At 32.8% G+C, this 21,066-nt stretch overlaps 1 protein-coding gene across 1 annotated transcript in view; it reads right to left on the bottom strand.

Moving 5' to 3' along the window:
- Nucleotides 1-12,703: 12,703 nt before the first annotated feature.
- Nucleotides 12,704-21,066, bottom strand: part of LOC308639592 (transmembrane protein 182-like) — a 569,067-nt gene continuing 560,704 nt past the window's right edge. Inside the window, exon 6 of the mRNA XM_081277828.1 lies at nucleotides 12,704-12,755. Coding sequence (XP_081133954.1) covers nucleotides 12,715-12,755 — 41 coding nt within the window. The 3' untranslated portion in view covers nucleotides 12,704-12,714. The remainder of the gene's footprint in view (nucleotides 12,756-21,066) is intronic.

Genomic DNA, 21,066 nt, shown 5'->3' with positions numbered 1-21,066 from the left:
ATTAAAAAAAAAAGAAAGAAAACAAAACAAAGCAATGACAACTACCTTCCTACAGTTTTCAATAAAGAATAGTCAAATTGGTAGTGACATTTAAATATAAATATCCAGTTATGTTTAGTGATGTTTTTTTCAATAAATCAGAGACCTATGAGATTTAAAAATCTAAACACAAAGGCTAAAATAAAAATATGAGTTGCTTTAGTATTAACACTTCAGTTATCTATAAAATTCATGCAGAATACTGCATTTGTAACATGGCCAAATGAATTGTTATAATAATTTTATAAAAAGAAACTAAGGATTCAATAAAATTTCTGGTATAATATGTGAGTCATCATAATTCACCCAGCTGCAGCCAATGCTATGATACATACTTTAATAAAAAAAGGAACAATTATATATTTTTTTTGTTTGCATATGTGTAATACTGGGAATTGAACACGGGTACCACTGAGATCCATTTCAGGATCCTTTCTGTTTTCTGAAACAGAGTAATGCTACAATTTCCAAGCCTGTCCTCAAACATGCAATATTTTACCTCAGCCCCCCAAGCAACAGAGATTACACTTGTGCACCAACATGTCCACTGAGATTTAATCATTTTAATAAATTAAAGTACCAATTCTGAATACTTTTTATGCCATAGAATTGGAAACTGCTATATCCCCATCAAATTGAACATTAAATTGTGAATAATTGCTAATTATTTATAGGAGGTAGACTATCTGGTAGAAGTTCATTTCTCTGTTTTGGACAAATGCCTTTTAAAAGTTGAATGTTTTTAAGGGAACCTCCCAGAAACATAGAGGTGATTAAAAGATTTGAGAGGTGGGGTCTAGTGGGAGACCTTAAGTTATTGGGGCCATGATTTCCAGAGGAAACTAGGCCTTTTTTCTGCATCTAACTCTGCTTTTTGGTTCATGATGTAAGCATGCAATGTGTCCCATCAAGTGTTCCTGTTGTAGTATGCTGGTTTTTTCAGTTTCCCAAAGTGATATAGAGACCAAAACTTGAACAAAACTTCCAAAACCTTGAGGAAAAATAAAACATTTATTTTTATAAGTAAATTGTTTTTGGTGTTTTATAATCATGTGAAGTCAAATAAAGCACAACCCATAGGAAAAATAGTGAAAAATAAAATCCAATATATTTTCCAAATCACATATTTGGAAAATATGTGATTATTACCTTTTGATAAGATGTTATTTCCCTAATCATAAGATCTGCTTCCCCTGATCAAAATAAGAAAGTTAAACATTCATAAATGGAGGGATGAAGGAAGATAAATATCACTTCTTCCATAAAATACATTATAATAGTCCTTCAAAAAATTAATAAACTGGAAAAATTATTGGCCAGACTGACAAAGAAATAAAAATTAAGACACACATTGCCAATATCAGGGTTGAAACAGGATATCAATATTGATCTGTAGCAATTAAGCATAGTAAGGAAACACTATAAAGAATTTTACATTGCAGAATCACATCGGTTACACATGCACATTTTTACATAATGCCATATTAGTAACTGTTGTATTCTGCTACCTTTCCTATCCTCTACTATCCCCCCTCCCCTCCCCTCCCATCTTCTCTCTCTACCCCATCTACTGTAATTCATTTCTCTCCTTGTTGTTTTCTTTTTCTGCAATTTGTATTTGGGGTAAATATGGGAGTTCATAACCCACTTGAATCTAATTTATGACATATGATATGTCAAGAGCTTTGTAATGTTTTGAACAACCAATAAAAGAAATAAAAATAAATAAATAAATAAATAGAATTTTACATTATTAAATTTGGCAATTTAAAAGCAAAACAATTCCCATGACTTAAAAACTAGGTGAACTCAAGACAAGATAATTTATATAACCTGCAATATTAAATAAATTCAGTTCATAGTTAAGAAGCTCCAATAAAAGAATGGCCTTGGCACAGATGACTTCATTGGAGAATTAGAAAAAATAAATAATTAGGATCAATCTCTTCCAAAAAATAAAAAAGAAGAATACTCTGGAAATTATATAATGAGACCTGTGTTACTCTGAGAGGAAAACCAAAGTCAGTATCAAACAAACAAACAAAGAAAACTGCAGATTAATGTTTCTCTCAAACTTAGACACAAAAGTCCTCCAGCAAATGTTAACAGATTGAACTCAATAATGCCTAAAAAGTACTATGCAAAATGGACAAGCAAGATATATTCTAGGTATGTAAGATTGGCTTCAAAATTGAAAAAAAAAACAATGTAATCAATAATAAAAAGATCAATCAGATAAGCATATAAATTGATACAGAAAATCATTTGATAACATCTAAAGTCCATTCTTGGTCAAAGAGAACTTTCTAAAACTGTTAAACAATGGAAAAACTACAATTAACATCATACTTAAAGGTGAAAGATGGAGTGTTTTTCCCCTAAGATTTGGAACAAATCCAAAATATCCACTATCAACACTATAATATTTACAAAGTATTGGAAGGTGTATTCACTATGATAAGGCAAGTAAAGCAAATGAAAAACACAGACAAGAAAAAAAACTCCCTCTTTGTAAATGGCATGTATGTGCATATAGCAAATCCCAAAGTATCTATAAGTAATATCAGAGCTAATAAATTACTCTGGCAAACTATAAAGATATAAAATCATCATGAAAATCTCTATTATATTTTTATACACCAAAAATAAACTTGCAGAAACTAAATCTAACAATACAACACCATTCATAATCATTCAAAAAAGATGAAAACTTTGAGTAGGAACTTAGCAAAGTAAGTATAGAATGTGTAAGGTATATATTTTTCTAAAATTATTATGAAGAAAATTAAAGACCTAAATGAACATAGAGACCTATCACATTCATGAATTAGGAGTTTAAGTATAACAAAAATGCAAATTTTATTCAAATTAATATATGTTTAAGGAAAATCCTATCCAAGCTAGCAAATATTTTTATAGACTCAGACAAGCTTCTTCTGATATTTATAAGAAAATATACAGGAACTGAAATAGCCAAAACAATCTTAAAAATGAATACAGTGGGAGGAAGTCATTATTTAATAATATGGCTTTCTATTCAGGTACAATAATTGAGACAGTGTGATATTTGTGGGATAGATATGGATAATTTTTACAAGTAGAAAAACTATAAATAAAATAAAATAAATATGCTTATTTGATTTCTATATAAGTTCACAACAACTAAATGGAAGTAGTGTAGACATTTCAATAAACTTGCTGAAGCATTTCAACATCTATATGAGGAAAGGAAAGCAATTTGGCTTAAGTTTCACATCTTTTATAACAATTAGCTCAGAATAGATTACAGAATTATGTACAAAGTGTAAAACCATGATACTTTTAGGAAAAAAAATAGGTGATAAACTACAGTTTCTATTGCTAGGGAGAAAGTTCTCAGGCTTATTGCCAAAAGCACAATCCATGAGATAACAAATTGATGCATTGTTTCTCATTAGAATTAAAAACTGCTCTGTGAAAGTCTCTTTGAAAAGAATTTTTTTAAAAAAAGCAGGATAAATACTAGGAGAATGCATTTGCAAAGCATATATGCAAAGAATTTTCAAGGGTGGCCAGGTGCCAGTGATGTATGCCTGTAATTCCAGTGATTCTGGAGGCTGAGGCAGGAGTATTGCAAGATCAAGGTCAGCTTCTATGACCTAGAGAGACTATGTCTCAAAATAGAACATAAAATGGACTGGGGATGTAGATCAGAGGTAGAGTGTTCCTAAGTTCAATATGCAGAAAAACATTGTAATGCATGTTTGGAAAAAGAGCTAGGGCAGAAAGGGTTTTCTTCTACAGCCAAAAATGAACACACACACACACACACACACACACACACACACACACACACACAATTTCATTTATGACAGATTTTCTGGCAATAAAAATGCCTTTAGAGAGTGATATGAGTGTATTCTCAAAAGTCACTTTTGTCTGAAAAAAATATGGATCAATAGAAGAAAAATATAAGACCAGTGCTAATAAGAGTTTAATACTGAAAAATGAAAGGAGTAAAATTCTTAAAGTAGAAATGAAAATTATAAAATTCACAAATCTTCTATTGTAGTTTTATTTAACCTCCAACATATAATGTAAAATTTACAATCATCTTGCAACAATATAGTTAATTGCCAATAATAAATAACCATTTAGCTCTTTCTTCAAACATGTATTATATTTTTTAAAACATAATTATTGGTAATACATGTTTGGTTAAGTTTTTCAAATAAAACATAACTATGAAAAAAGGAAGCTGTTTAGAAATTGAGATCATAGTTCCACATATTGTAGTCTACCTGTATATTATAGCAATAGTATTTAGGAGGAAATATTGTATTGTAGAGGTTAGTTACATACACCCACAACCTAAAATATTTTTGGAAAATTAATATTACTCAATTAGTTTATTATATGTTCATAACTGTGTTGACTAAAAATAAATTGTATAATATTTTCCTTTAGCTGTCATTCTAACAGCATAATTTTAAAAAGCCAAATTTGTTATAGATGAAATACATCATTATGAATGAAACGATACTGCCAAGTGGATTTGGAAGATACAGGGAGGGTTAAAAGAAACTACCAACTCAGATGTGAGCCAGATGGAATCCCTAAGCTTTAATTCAAAAAATCCCATGCCCTTGAGTTCATGATAGTCTTTCCACATTGATCTCAGAGGGCCTTCCTACCTATCAACAAAAGAATTCTAAACTTTGAATGAGATGTTTGAAGTAAGCGCTTCCAATGGGTGAGAGCTCTTGCATCCAAACTGCCTAAGCTCCTCAGCCTGGACAGCTGGACAGCTGCCTTTGTGAGGAGAGTTCTTTACTAATAATTAACAGAAAGGGCTGCAATCAAGTCAGGAAACCTCTCGCAGCTCCCGTGTCACCAAAAGGGCACTTTGGCACAGTTTTCCCCAGTAGACTAATGAAATGGGAATTTGTAGGTTATGAGATCAGCACTACCTTAAGTGGATTCTGTATTGTTTGGTTTACAAAAGTAGTTTTATTAGCTTTTTCTCCCAGCTATTTCTAGCTAAAGTTGCATGATCAGATTAGGGTAGTGGGAAAGCACTATGTTTAAAGAACCTTTGTAGGTGGAGATACTTGTTAAATTCTTTGGTTTTTCAAATAGATTGAACATGAAATATAACCTTTTTGCCTAATAAAAGCTTTGTTGATGCAAATGTCTACTTTCAGGAATTTCTCAAGCAGGTTTAGCATGAGCAAAACTGTGAATAGAAAACTTTTGTTTTCAGTGGCTTCCATCTCTTTTTTCAATGCCCTGGTTTGCCTTTTCCCAAGCCCCATCATCCCACCCACCAAGAAATCAAAGCCTTCTTGTTGCATTTCAGCTGTCCAGGTTTTCTCATGGTCCAGTTTCCTACGTGTCCCCTTCTCACTAAACAATTTGTATTCAGACATTTCACTCCTCCAATTTCCTCTGCAAGCAAATTTCATTTGTTCTGTGTCCTCTTTCTTCCTGATCTAATCTCTACTAGTTAATCCGATAAATTTACTTGATTACTATATGGTAGTCCTATGGGTAGCCAGCAAAATAATTATAATTGAACAAAGCTTATAGAGGTTAAATATTTCAACCATGAATGATTTAAATAGAAACAAACTTATGGAGAAGATAATTGGAAGAAAGCGAGCTCTTTAGTGCCCTTGAAATTAGCCACGTAAATAGCTGCCTACATACTAAAATATCACCACTAATCATTTAACAATGTGATATTTCCAACACCTTTCAGTTTCCTAGGCAAAGACTGTCTTCAAAGCCACAATTTGTTTTAGTTTACATGATCCATAAATCATACTATTATTCATCAAGGAAAAATAAATGAGATTTTTAAGAACATGTCAGATTTATAGAATTCAAAGATCATTAAAAAGGGCATTTCCTGGCTCTCCCAAATAATACTAATTCTACTTTAGAAATTACAAAGTCTTTCCATATCCACAATTCAATTTGATCATCACAAAAACTCTAAGACATATACATGTATAAGAAACATTATATAGTGACCTATAATTATATAATTTTATGTTTTACGTGCCAATTAAAATAAATGCAATTTTAAAACAAATTAAAAGGCATATTTTATAATTTTGTGATGAGAAAATGAGGTTAAAAGAGATTATGAACCTGTTCAAGATAATTTTTATTTCTATTGACATGCAATTTATAGATGGGAAGTAAATAACATGAAGTAAAGATAACCACTGCAAAAGCTACTTAAACAAGAATGCAGTTAGAAAGTTGTTGGGAAAATTGAGGATGAGGGATGATAACTGATCAAGGGTGGAAATTAAAATCAAAGATCGTTCTAGATCTTCTTCTAACAAAGGCCAATGTGCATGTAAGAATGCAATACTTTTAAAAATGACAAACAGGATAGAAGATAATTTTCTAGTGAAAAGTAATGATAACATGAATCATAAAATAAAATGCAAAACTGATTAAATAGGTTGAATATTTAAAGAAAGGAGAGATATGGGAGCTCAGCTGCACTAAGGATGTGTAAATAGACCATTTTTATTGAAAAGCATGGCTAAGGGGTACCTGAAATTTTTCTACAGTTTATATTAGAGTATCTCAATAAAATATATACCTGGGTTTAATGACACTGGTGCACTGATAATATTTAAAATATTCAAGCTTAAGTCATCATAATAAAACTTTCTAGCCTGATTTACTATTATAGATTACATCACAGTTCTCTGTTCCTCAATCTGAAGACAGTAATCACCCAAAGTCTCTGCCCACTGTACACTGTAAAACAGTACCCAGATCAAATCCCCTAAAAGCTCCATCACTCATAAGTCCTGGGAAATGAGCCTACAATATTTCTCTATTATATCTCACCTGTACCAGAATCTCAGTTTTTCATCCCATCCTAATCTCAGCCTTGTCTTGAACTCTTCCCAAGACACTTCACCAGAACCAAATTCGCAGAGGCTTATCTGATTTCTGCCAAAGGGCAAGGACAATAACAATTCTCAATTAGGAAGAAAAGCCTTGAAACTATGTATTTCTATTTTGTCAGCCCCTGCCTAACTTCACCCTACATCTGACACAAAATAACAATAGTTTTAAACAGCTCATTGCATGCAGCAGGCACATAGAACTGGGGGCTGGTAAAGAATAAGCCAATACAGCATAGTGTAGTTAGAAGCAATTGAATTTTGATCTCAGTCTCCAAATAAATAAGTTTTCTCTCTAAGCCTCAGTTGTGCTTTCTGTAAATAAGAAAATGAAAACTCTACATCTTGGAGTTATTTACTTATTTTTAGAAATATCATATAGAAAAATTACTGATCATTTTCCTTTGGAGTGCAATTGTATTAATGTTAACACATTTATAGATGTGTAATCACTGTCACATTTACAATAAAGAACAATGTCTTCACCTTAGCAAATTTCCTCAGGCTTTACTTTTGTGGTGAAGGTTTCTAAGTAGAATACAAAATTATTACTTCTCGCCAGAAAGATCCATACATGCTTCCCCATTAGAGCAGGGATTTTTTTTAAAGAGAGGAGAGAGAGAGAGAGAGAGAGAGAGAGAGAGAGAGAGAGAGAGAGAGAGAGAGAGAGAGAGATATTTTAAATATTTATCTTTTAGTTTTCAGTGGACACAACATCTTTATTTTATTTTTATGTGGTGCTGAGGATCGAACCCAGCGCCCCATACATGCCAGGTGAGTGCACTGCCACTTGAGCCACATCCCCAGCCCAGAGCAGGGATTTTTAACTATGTACAATTTTACCTCCCCCAAGGAATATTTGGCAGTGTTTGAAGATTTTTTTTCTTTTTTATAACTAGGACAGGTGCTTCCATGTGTGAACCTTCACACAAAAAACTGATACTTGCTAACATGGAGAATTGTTGATTATTAGCAATACTTTTGTCCCAATTATAATTTCTGGCAACCATTGATCAGTTTTCCATCACTATAAGAAACTACATATATTTTAAAATCTATTTTCTGCATATTTGGCACAAATTATAAGTAAAATATATATCTGGTCTAGAGACATTTTTCAGGTTTTTTAACTATACATAATTCATTAAGTATAGAATTATTTTGTCTATGAAAATTTTGTCACTTTTGGTAGTTTGAGACTTTTAAAGAATTAGTATATTTCGTGTAATTTGATTAATTTATTTACAAAGATATACCCATTTTTATGGTTTCAATATTAGAACTTTTCATAGTTATATATACTCTTTTATACCTGTTTATGTTTTAGTTTGCTCTACTCATATCCCTTACTTTTTCACTCCATAGAAGTTTTCCACATGTATGTGCACAAGAGGCACAGTTTTAATCAAAGATACAAATAGGCTTGAGGAGAAAGGATAGAAACTAATATGTATTGTAAGTACTATTCAAATTATAGTATGTTTGGCTATTGTAATATCATCCAAAATAAACTTTAATACATAAGTTATTATTAGATTAATGATAAACATTGTAAAATTATAAAAGTTCAGTTCACTGATTATGTAGGTACGAAGAATACACATATGTACATGTCATTGACTGCATTTTGTTCTTCCATGCTGCATATGCTAAAGTCTTAAATTCAAATGCTTGTGTAGAAACCTATATTTAGAGATACATTTTTTTCAAAGAGGTAATATAATTAAAATAAGGTCATTAAATTGGGCCCTCTTATAATACAACCAGTGTATTATAAGAGATAATTTAGACTAAGAAATAGACAGTAGGATAGTAATATCAAAACACCAGAAGGAAATGGTAATTTACAAGAAAGGAAAAGGCCCGAAATAAATTTTTCCCTCAAGACCTTTAAGAGAAAGCAACACTAGAATTGCCTTACTCTCAAAAATCTACCCTTTATTGGTATTAAAATTTTGTGGTGTTTAAGCAACATAATCTGTAGTATTCTGTTGACAGCAACTATAGTAAACTAATACAATATCTAACAACAGAGTTTCAAAATAAAAATATGTAAATATGGTTACAATTGAAGAAAGAAATAGGCAATTCCACAATAGTTGGAGACATTAATAACCAGCATTCAATTATAAATAGAACCAGGCAGAAGATCATCAAGAAAACAGAATTGAAAACCACCAGAATGCAATCATATTTGACATATGTGTTTGACAGACAAGTATAGAACACTCCTTCTAAAAGAGTAGAATATACATTCTTGTTTTAAGTGCTTATGGAACTTATTGCAGATATTATACAGTCAATGACTAAAAGACTCTAATATTCGACTAACAAATTGAAGTAAACTTATATATTAACAAAAGAACTATTTGAGAAAATCATAAACATCTTTAAATACACAATATACTCCTAAATTACCAATAGATCAAAGAAGAATTCAAAACGGAAATTATATAATATGGTGAAATGAATTAACAGGTAAAAAGGATATACAAAACATAGGATTCAAGTACAGTGGTGACTAAATAAAACTTAGGAATATATTTAAAATTTCATAGTTATATTTCAAAAGAAGAAAGATATAAAGGAAAATACTATATATTTTATCTTACAATAGAGGAAAAAGAGAGTACAAAACTCAAAGCAAGCACAAGGAAATAAATAATAGAGACTAAAATGTAAGTAAATGTAACAAGGACTAAAAATATAGAAGAAATTATTAAAACCAAATGTTATTTCTATGATATGATTAATAAACTGATTATTATTTAATTGGATCAACTACAAAATAAAAAAAGAAAATGAATTTGCTAAAATAGAAAACTAAAGGCTGGGCCTCACTCCCAACGTTTAATTGAGTACTATGAACAACTGTAACATAATATTTAGGGAATGGAAAAATTCCAACAAAGAAAGAAAAAAAATCTTAAATGGGATCTATGGAACACAGAATATCAAGTAGACCTACAACAGATAAAAAGATTGAATTACTAATCTAAAACTAGACATTAAGGCTGAGATGCCTTCACTGGGAAATTCTACAAAATGTTGAAATAAAAACACTAATTCTCCACTAACTTTTAAAAATTAGATGAGAAAACACTTTTTATCTTTTTCTATGGGACAAGTATTATTCTGATATGAAATCCAGAGAAAGACCACAGAACATCTACTAATATATTTTATGAATATGAATGCAAATATCAGCAATAAAATATTAAAAAATTATTAATATAATGTTAAAATATTAAATTCCATTACCAAGTGATATACATTCTTAAGCATAATAATTATTATATTAAGGCATATCAATAGAAAAAGGACAATATCTGAATTCTTATACTAGAGTCAATAAAAAATATTTTTATACCGTGCCACACTCTTTTATGATAATTCTCAACAAGCTCTGATAGAAGGGAACATCTGTAAATTGATTATTGTCATGCAGGGAAATCCTGCAACCAGCATCATCCTTTAGAATGGATAACCTATGATCAGACATTAGGAAAGGATATGTGTTTGACTCATATTTATTCCACATTTTATTGCATGTTCTAACCAGTTAGTCAGGAAAATGAAATAAAATTATTTCATATTAGAAAGAAATAAATAAAATTATCTTTTTGAAATGTCATGTTGTCATATATAGACAGTCATAGATACTACAAAGTTTTAGAATTGCTAGATTAGTCAGTTTTCAGGATACAAAATAACACAGAAAAACCAGGTGTGTTTTTCCAAACTAATGAAGAACAATATTAAAAAGAAATAAAAAGGACACAATACTTATAAATATGTGTGTCAAAAAGTAAAAATTTACACTACAAATCTTTTAAAATGTTGAATGAAATCAAGACAATCACAATAAATGCCAAGATAGAGTATTAAAAGACTTGAGTTTATTGAAGTTGAAACATTCTCCAAATTGATCTCATGATTCAATATAATCATGATGAAAATCTTCAAGTTGCTTCTTTCTAAAAATTGGAAAACTAACTGAAAATTTCTATAAAATTTCACTGGAGTCAGACTAAAACAATATTGAAAATTAAGATCAAAGTTGGAGGATTCAAACTGCAAAATCTTAAATCATTAATACAAAGCAACAACAATCAAGAGTAGTTCAGACAGAGAATATACATATGTTTGTTGAAATTGATTTGAATGTCCACCATAAACCTGGATATTTGTCATTAGTTGATTTTAAACAAAAAATCAAGATAATGTAATTGGAGAAAATGTTCTTTATAACAAAATGGTTCTGCGTCAATTGGATGCAAATAATTAACAACATATGAAAATAATGAACTGTGATCCTTACTTTTTGCCATATATAAAATTTTATTCATAATATATCCAAGACTTAAATGTAATAACTCATAGCTAAAGCAGTTAAACTTTTAGGAGGCACTCATCTTCCTAAATTCAAATCAAGCAATGGTTCTTATAAATAGCATGAAAGAATGAAGAAACAAAAACAAAATTGATAAATTATGTATAATAAAAATTTAAAAAATACTTTTCAATGAAAATTGAAAATATAATCCAAAGAATGGGAAAAATTTGCAAATCATTGATAAGAAAACTATAACTAAACTATATGAAGACCTCTAACAATATCAGTAGATGTCTATGAGCAAAGGAGAATGTGATATATGAGTATCAGTTATGCTACAGTGCCACATTTTTTGTTCTCAGTGGCCAACTCTAAGGGAGTCACAAGAAACTTAGGCTACTGAAATAGCCAAACTATGTCTGACTCCAAATCTCCAGATAATCTGCTCCCCTAACCACATAAAGGAGTCATAATTTGGCCATCACAGGATTGCCTCCACTATTGCCAACTATGCCCTTCTTCACATTACAAAACCCATATCAATGGTATGTGTGTGACTATCTGTGCCACAGAAAAATAAGCCACCAATGTAACAGATTTTTTGAGCTCTGGTCTTAGAGCAGCATTAATATTTCATATATGTAAGCTCTGGACCACTTTTTCACACCATACTCTAAAGGTCAGTGGCAGGCACATCATCACCAAGGCAGCATCGCAGATGCTTAATGCCCAGCACTGTTACCACCACTGGTTAAGACCACAGAATCATAGTACATCCATGTAATATTCACATTCCAAACAACACTTCTAAAGTTGTTCTACTTGCATTGCTCATCAGTACTGCCTCCTCCAACAGGAATATGCATGTCAGCCCCTACATGGCATCAAGAGGCATTTTGACAGTCAAACCTTTCCTCATGGGAAAGAAACAAATCAGGAGAACACCAGTCCCTTGCCACTGGAGATTCAAACAACTCTTGATAACACTGCAGATAACCAGGGTCTTGGCCACTAAAGATATCAGCAATCTAAATTAATCTGGTTTTACTTTAAATTACCTGTTATAAAAATATTTCAAAAAAACCTTGAAGTTGTTTTATTAAAGCCTCATGGTAAGCACAACACAAAATATATAGTGTGCTCTAAAAGATAACCAAAGCATAACAATAAAGAAAATAATCCAATCATAAAAGGAAGACAGCAACGAAAAAAGAACAAAATATCAACAAAACAATGAAGAAAAAATTAACAAAATTACAATTTTAAGTCTTTACCTATCAATAATTATCTTGAATATAAATTAATTGATGCTGCTATAAAAAGGGATAAACTGGTTGGATAGATTAAAAAAAATGATCCAGGGCTGGGGATGTGGCTCAAGCGGTAGTGCGCTCGCCTGGCATGCGTGCGACCCGGGTTCGATCCTCAGCACCACATACCAACAAAGATGTTGTGTCCGCTGAGAACTAAAAAAAAATAAATATTAAAAATTCTCTCTCTCTCTCTCTCTCTCTCTCCTCTCTCACTCTCTCTTAAAAAAAATGATCCAAATTTATGCAGTTTTAGGGACACCTAAAAAATGAAAGTGAAGGTATGGAAAAAAATAAACCATGAAAATAAATAGGGTAGCTATTCTTTATCAGACTAAGTGTTAACAACTAAAAAAATAAGGTCTTTATATAATGATAAAGGGGTCAACTTATCAGGAAGATATAACAATTATATATATATATATATATATATATAGATATAGATATAGATATAGAGATATATATATATATATATAGCCAGAATTTATAGCACAAAAGTATGTATCACAAATACTAATAGATAGATTTGAAGGGAGAGTTTATTAGTTCATTTTCCCTTGTTATAACAAAATACTTGAATCTGAGTATTGTATAAAGAAAAGTTTATTTTTCTCCCAATTGTTGAAGTTGAAAGTCCAAGAATATGTTGCCTCATCTGTTTAGCCTCTAGTAAGGATCTTCTTACATGCATCATAATCTAGTAGAAAAATGGAAAGGGAAGAAGTACCATTCAGAAGAGATATCCCACTGTGAGACCAGAAGCCAAGGAGAAAATAAGGACTTTTCTTTTGATAACTACACACTATTATGGTAATTAACAAAGGTCAGGTCTCTCATGACAACTAGATTAGATCTTTCCAAGGATGATGCTCTCAATGACTTACTTATTTTCCACTAAGTCCTATTTCTTAATTGTTCCACCACCCCATTAATTCCATACTAAGAACCAAACCTTCAGCACACAAACTTCTGGGAAACAAACCATATTCAAATACATCAGATTATATATTTTGTCTTCAGTTTTAGAAACTCTATCTCATTGTTGAGGTGATCTATAGCTTCCTGTATTTGTTTATGAAGTTCCTTGTGGAAGTGATCTTTCACTGCCTACACTTGCTCTCTTATATCTTCCTTGAGTTCATAGAACATTTTAATCATGTATCCTAAACTCCTTCTCTGTCATTCCTCCTGCTGTGGCTGCCGATGATTCTAATGATGTGGTGTTCATTTGTTCAAGGCACTTTCTTCCTTGTCTTTTCATGTTGCTCATGTGTCTTTCTTTCTACCTCTGTGGCTCTGTAATGTTACTGTTTTCACCCTATAGTTTGGTAGTGCTATTGTAGGGTTCTAAGACCTCTACTTTGTGGGGAAGGACAATGTTAACAGATCCCAATATCAATAATATACCACCTATAACAATTTGTTGTTATTAAGACAGTTTAGTCTCAATGTACAGAAATGTTGGATTAATTATTATCTAAAATGTAATCAGTAGTTTTAAAAAAAGATTTACAGATTCTGACGGTGGACAATGAACTGGGGGTGGGACGTTAGATGATATGCTGAGGAGGTAGGATGTAAGGATATAGAGTTAATATATCTTAGGAAGTGTGAAAGAGAAATTGAATGAGGAGGGTTAGTAGTAAGAGAATGGAAAAGAAGTAATTTAGGGTAGGAAAGTACATGGAAATACAGTAGAGCACATAAAACAAACACAAATATGTACTTAGAAAAATACAGAATGTTAAAATAGTAAAATTTGGAGGAGGAAAGAAAAATGAAAGAAGAAAAAGGAAAAGAAAAGAAAAAAAGGAATATACACCACCTCTATATTATATTATTCACATGACTCAGTCCTCAACATCCTATTTCATGCACAGTTCTTCGTTTCACATATGTTGGGGATGTGAGGGCCAGAGAATAGAAGGGTAGAAGAAAAAAAAAAAAACTGGAAGGAAGATGCTAGTTTAGAGATCCATATAATTCCTGGTTCCCTTCTCATCCAGTAGGTGGAGTTGTCGGTTGTAATTTGGTGTCTCTACCCTCAGGATGGTGGAGGTAACCAGGGTGAGAAGACTGGTCCTGGTACAGGTGGCTTGGAAGTAGGGAGAGGCACCCACCAGTCCCTGCAGGAAGACTGTACCTCACAGGTCTCTTTTTGGGACCCCTCCTATGATTTGAGCGCCCAGTACTATCTCTCTATCTTGCTTGGAGATTTCCCAGCTCCTTTTCTCTCTGTTAGGCTCCAAACTTTAGCCCCGTCTCCTGCTCCTTTAGCAATTCCCAACTGAGGAACCTTTCATACCAGGGCTCCCATGGGCGGCATCCTGGTCGCACTTCGCACCTGTATTTGGCAGCTACTGTGTTGGGTTACTGCCGCTGGGGAGGGGGGAAAGTTGGGAACCTGGTATCTGGCCGTTAGAGATCATATCTGGGAGCTGCCCCCACCTAATGTGGGGAGAATGTTGAGTCAAGATGGAGGCAGTCTGGCTTTCATTGCCCGAGTGTCTGGTGGTATAAGGGGAGCTGGGTGATGGTGTTGTGCTGTGGATAGGTAGCAGCTGAGTGACCTCCATGGGAGAAGAGTGAAGTCTTGGAGATCTGCAGCTGTGTTGATAGGTGATTCTGCTAAGGAGCTCGCAAGCCCTGTGTGGCTATATCTTTGAACTTTGTGTGTTGGGAGTCAGGAGTCCTGCTTGAAAGCTTGGTGTCCTGCTCAAACACTGAGGCATGGTGTCCTGTGTGGGGTCACAGTGCTTGTGATTTCTGTGGAGAGCAGCTGTATAGGGGTGAATAGAGAGCCTACATCTTGGGAGCAAATTTTTACCCCTCACACATTTGTAGAGCACTAATCTCTAGGGTATATAAAAAACTCAAAAAGTTAAGCACCAAAAAAATGAATAACCCAATCAACAAATGGGCCAAGGACCTGAACAGACACTTCTCAGAAGAGCATATATAATCAATAAACAAATATATGAAAAAAATGTTCATCATCTCTAGTAATTAGAGAAATGGAAATCAAAACTACTCTAAGATTTCATCTCACTCCAGTCAGAATGGCAGCTATCATGAAGACAAACAATAATAAGTGTTGGCAAGGATGTGGGAGAAAAGGTACAGCTCATACATTGCTAGTGGGACTGCAAATTGGTTCAGTCAATATGGAAAGCAGTATGGAGATTCCTTGGAAAACTGGGTATGGAACCACCATTTGATCCAGCTATCCCTTTCCTCGGTCTATACCCAAAGGACTTAAAAACTACACTACAGGGACACAGCCACATCAATATTTACAGCAGCACAATTCACAATAGATAAACTGTGGAACCAACATATATGCCCTTCAGTAGAGGAATTGATAAAAAACAAATGTGGCATATATACACAATGGAATATTTCTCAGCAATAAAAAATAATAAAATTATGGCATTTGCAGGTAAATGGACAGAGTTGGAGAAGATAATGCTAAGTGAATTTAGCCAATCTCAAAAAGGCAAATTCCGAATGTTTTCTCTGATATAAGGAGGCTGACTCATAGAGGGGTAGGGAGGGGAAGCATGAGAGGAATAGATGAACTCTAGATAGGGCAGAGGGGTGGGAGGGGAAGGGAGGGGGCAGGGGGTTATCAATGATGGACATGTGATGGACATCATTATCCAAAGTACATGTATGAAGACATGAATTGGTGTGAACATACTTATATACAGAGATATGAAAAATTGTGTTCTATATGTGTAATAAGAATTTTAGTGCATCCTGCTGTCATGCATTTAAAAAATAAAATTAATTAAAACAAATGTTTCAAATAGGTTGAGTGCAATAATATAATATTAGGTCAATTTACTATCCAAACTCAGCAATGAACACACAATCCAGATAAGTATAAATAAGAAAAGTCGGGCTTGCAATAGACCTTAGACCAAATGGACCTAATGGTCATATACAGAACATTTCATTCAACAGAAGCACAACATATGTTATTGTAAAAATGAACATTGGATATTCTCAACATTTGGACTTAAGACAAATTAAGTCTTAACAAATATAAGAAGACTGAAATCATATCAAGTATGTATTCCAAACAAAATTGTATGAAAGAGATGAAAAAAAGTAAAATTCAAAAATTGGTGTAAATTGAACAGCATAATCATGAACACCTAAAGTATCAAATGAGAAATAAAAATGAAATCTACAAATATTTTGAGACAAAAATAGGATAAAACATTTAAAGGCTTACAGGATGAAACAAAAGCAGTTGTAAGAAGGAAGTTTACAATAATAAATGACAACCTTCACAAAAGGGAAAGGTCTTGTATCCTAATATTATATTTTATTCCATTTTTCCCATCATCTCAGATGTAGAGTATCTATAAAAATTAAATTGAGGGCTGGGGCTGTAGCTCAGTGGCAGAGTGCTTGATTAGCTTGTGTGAGGCATTGGGTTCAATCCTTATCACTGCATGAAATAAATAAATAAAATAAACATAACTGTCCATCTAAAACTACCGTTTTTTAAATAAATAAATTGGGAAACAAAACAGTTCTAATGTGTCTCATTTTCTCTTTCTGCCTTGGTGCTCAGAACTGAGCTCTGTCTTCCACCACCACAAATGAAGGGCATCTGTCTTATTTCTGTCCAGCTTCCTTGGCAGCTGTGCAGAGGACTGAGTTGGGTGAGTCCTTTCAGGGGCTGGGCTTCTCTACCTTGTTCTACTTGTTCTCAGTGAAGGGGAGAGGGTTTCAATGACTTTAGACTAGTACCATCCCAATAATTTTACAAGTTCTTTCCGGAAATATTCCCAAAACAACCCACTGCAGAAATACTGTGCTCTATGTTGGTGCTGTCTAGAAGTAGAGAAAGGCCATGTTGATTGAAGGGGGGAACTGGTCAACTGTGGACTTCATAAAATGTTTGTAGAAATTTGCAGGTCTTTCTATTCATGATTTAGTTTTATATCATTGATCTTCTTCAAGGACATCACTATTCTTACCACATTTTCATTTTTTCTGGCTTTATTTTCAAATGTGTTTTAGGAGATGATCTTTTATGCTTTTCTGCTCCCTCCTTTTCACTCTCAATTCTTTCCTTCCACCACCCTGGTCCAAGTTTAGGGTTGAGGAACTCTACATTTCTTTTCTACTCTGCTAACCAATCTTCAACTCTGTCCATGTTTCAGATTTTATAATATTGACTATTAAAGGATTTATTTTGTCAGCTAACTCTCAGATCTGTTGCTTCTTCACTGCCTCCTTTCTGTGTTGTGGTAGGATTGGGAATCACTAACTAGAAGTATTCTGCCATTTTCCTGTGGCTATTATAAGATGTTGTTAACACATTTTCCTGAAATAATTTATAAGAAACATAAATTTATAATTTTTTGTCACTGTGCAGGGTATCTGGATATTAATATACTTTTGTGTTATGGGAAGATGCTCAAGAAGAACCCTATGATGAACTTTTTCTTGGGAATAGATAGTTCTAAAATGTTTGAAGTGGTAGAGAATCCACAATCATACTTTTTCCACTATCTACTCACTGTTTATGACATCTGGTATACCTCCAAGATATTGGATTTCAAGTGACAGGCATCTGGAGGGGTAAGAAACTAAACAAATGTCCTCTGAATCTGAAAACAGAAAAAACAACCCAAATAATGTAAATACTCATTTTAAGGATAATTTTAATAAAGATACCATTGTTGGAATGAACTACAGTACAGTAGGACCATTTGGCAATATTCAGTGATGGAAAAAAAGAGTCAAGTCAATGTGCCTTAACCAAAGTTAGGGGTCACCTATAAGAGTTTCAACAATGGTGTGGATAAACATAATTTGATGTTTTTCAAATTTTTCATGTATTTTTATTTTATAATTGTATTATTGCTAGTGCACTATAGTTATATGTTATAGTGGGATTCTTTTTGACATTTATACATGCATGGAATGTAGTTTGCTCCATTTTAATCCATAATATTTCCTCTTCCCCTCACCTCCTCCCTCTTTCCATCATTCCCCTCTGTCTGCTTTACTGGTCTTCCATTTATTTATGTTTTTATTGATTTTTTTCAATTAGTACTTTTTAATTATTCATAAAAGTGGAATTCATTTTGATACAATCAACTGGCATAGTTTGGTTAATTACACTCGGCTGTTCTTCTTTTTACTATCCCTCTCCCTTCCCATTTGTGCCCTTTCCTCTACTCCACTGATCTCCTTCCTATTCTCATGAGATATACTCTTTTTAATTTCTTATTTCTCTTTAGCTTCTATATATAAAATACCCAACCTGTACTTTCTGGGCCTGGCTTCTTTCACTTAGTATGATTTTCTAAAATTCTATTCATTTATCCCAAAATGACATAATTTCATCCTCCTTTATGGTTGAGTAAAACTTCATTGTAACTGTATATGTATATAAAATAAGTATAAAATTTTTATTTTTATTAAAGTGAAACACTAGCATTTGTTTTTAGTCATTGGAATTATGATATGTGAATTGTAAACACATGGACTCTTCACAAATTTGTGAACAAAACCAAGAAGATCTCATGAATTTCTTAGATTTCAAAAGAGACATTTACTTGGCATGCCAAAAACAAATGAGAAACAATAAGGACGAAAAAATTATATTACTCCTGGACAATGCCAAAACTAGGCATATGATACAAAATTGAAAACATGTTGTCAGAAATGTAATATGATCCGTTCTTTGAAGTGTTTTGAGCTTTTCCACCAAAATTAATTATGGAACAGTTCATGAAATTCACATCTTTGTATATTTTCTAGTATATGAAAGAATATTGTATTTGTTCCAAGTGCTATTCATAGGATAATTCAGAATTAATGGCTAAGCAACGAGAAAAGAAAAAAAAAAAAGACTAAGCCCAAAGTTAGTAGAAGGATGGTGATAATAATTATGAGAGTAAAAATATATAAAGCAGATACTGGAAAAAAAAGAGTGAAAGAAAATCACAAAATTAAGATGTTTAAAGCAAGAAAAATTGAAAAGCCTTAAACTAGACAAATAATGCTAGAGATAAGACTTAACTGAAATTACAAATAAAAAAGTATATATTACAAATAACATCACAAATTACAAAATGCCATAAGAGACACTAATAAAAAATTACCAACCATTTGATAATGTAGAAGAAATGCTAAATTCTAAGAAAGATGGGACATGAATATTTTTCATGCAACATGGTAACTTTTCTCATGAAAACGTGTATCTAAAAGAAGAAAATCTGAACCTGTTCATCTTCTTTTTCTCTGGTCCTATTAAAGATGTGATCACTTGACTCCAACATTCATTCATAACAATGTCATCTTCCATTTGTCATGAGATTCTTACCAAAACTGAACTGGTGCAAAATGCATGCTCATGAACCAACAAAAATGAACTGAATAAACTTTTTTTTTTTCTTTAAAAAAAAATCACTAAATCATTTTCATTTTAACTGGTAATTAAGGGAAATAACTATTGGTTGCCCTGTTGCCTTGTAGGAGCTCTGTGTCTTTACTTCTCAGTTAAATAAATTCTACCCTTTTATGCTCACTTTTTTTTTGTTGTTCATGGATTTCATTATTCAAATTCATGAGACAAGAACCTGGAAAAAAGTCACTGGTAGACAACTGGGGTCTGATGCAACATTACAACAGCAGAGTCTAAAAATCCAGTTTCATCTTTTGGGGGCATGTCTGGGATACTTTGGAAGGCTCAAACAGTCAGTCACTTACCAATTGCTACCATGAATGGAGTGCCTTTATGTGCAAGACGCTCAAACTACAAATGGTCAGGCTGATGGATCCAAAATAAAATCCCCATCAACCAGAGGCCCTTAGATTTGCTTCTATAGGAGGACCCTGACTGCCATCTCCTTTCAACAACTCCTACTCTTTTCAAATTGAGATATCCAGAGCTGTCATTGCACCTTTCCCCTAACAGAAGATAGTGGGATTTCCTCAGAGGGGCTATTGAATAAAATGTAATAGATAGTAAAACAGGCAGACAGTTATGGAAATGGGCCCCATAATGACTTCTCTAAATGTAAAGTCCACTCCCTGAAATTAATCTGTAGAAATATTCTGAAGATTCAAACAAAATCCCTTGTTCCAGAGCAGTGGGAAATGAGAGGCAAAACAGATCTGAATGAATCCTGTAGACTGGAAGGTTAACAAATCAAAATTTATGGGCTAAATAATTAGCCTAAACACATTTCCAGTAACTAATTAGCATAAATATTAACCAAGAGCTTTAGCACTTTTCCAAGATCTGATCAGCATAGATATTAATCAATGCCCCTACCCAGTACTCATATAAGCACCTAGATTAGTACACATAAGTGATAACACCTATTGGGTCATCACTCACCCATTTATTCTCATTTGCTTAAGTGCTACACCTTTGTGCTCACAAATTTGTTTTACTTGGTAATTGAAACATAAAATTATCAACATTAATCGG

Source organism: Spermophilus citellus (genome assembly GCF_964194105.1).
Source record: "Spermophilus citellus genome assembly, chromosome: X".
NCBI classification, from domain to species: Eukaryota; Metazoa; Chordata; class Mammalia; order Rodentia; family Sciuridae; genus Spermophilus; species Spermophilus citellus.
The sequence above is the reverse complement of the archived record's forward strand: the minus strand, read 5'-3'. Positions and strand labels throughout refer to the sequence as shown.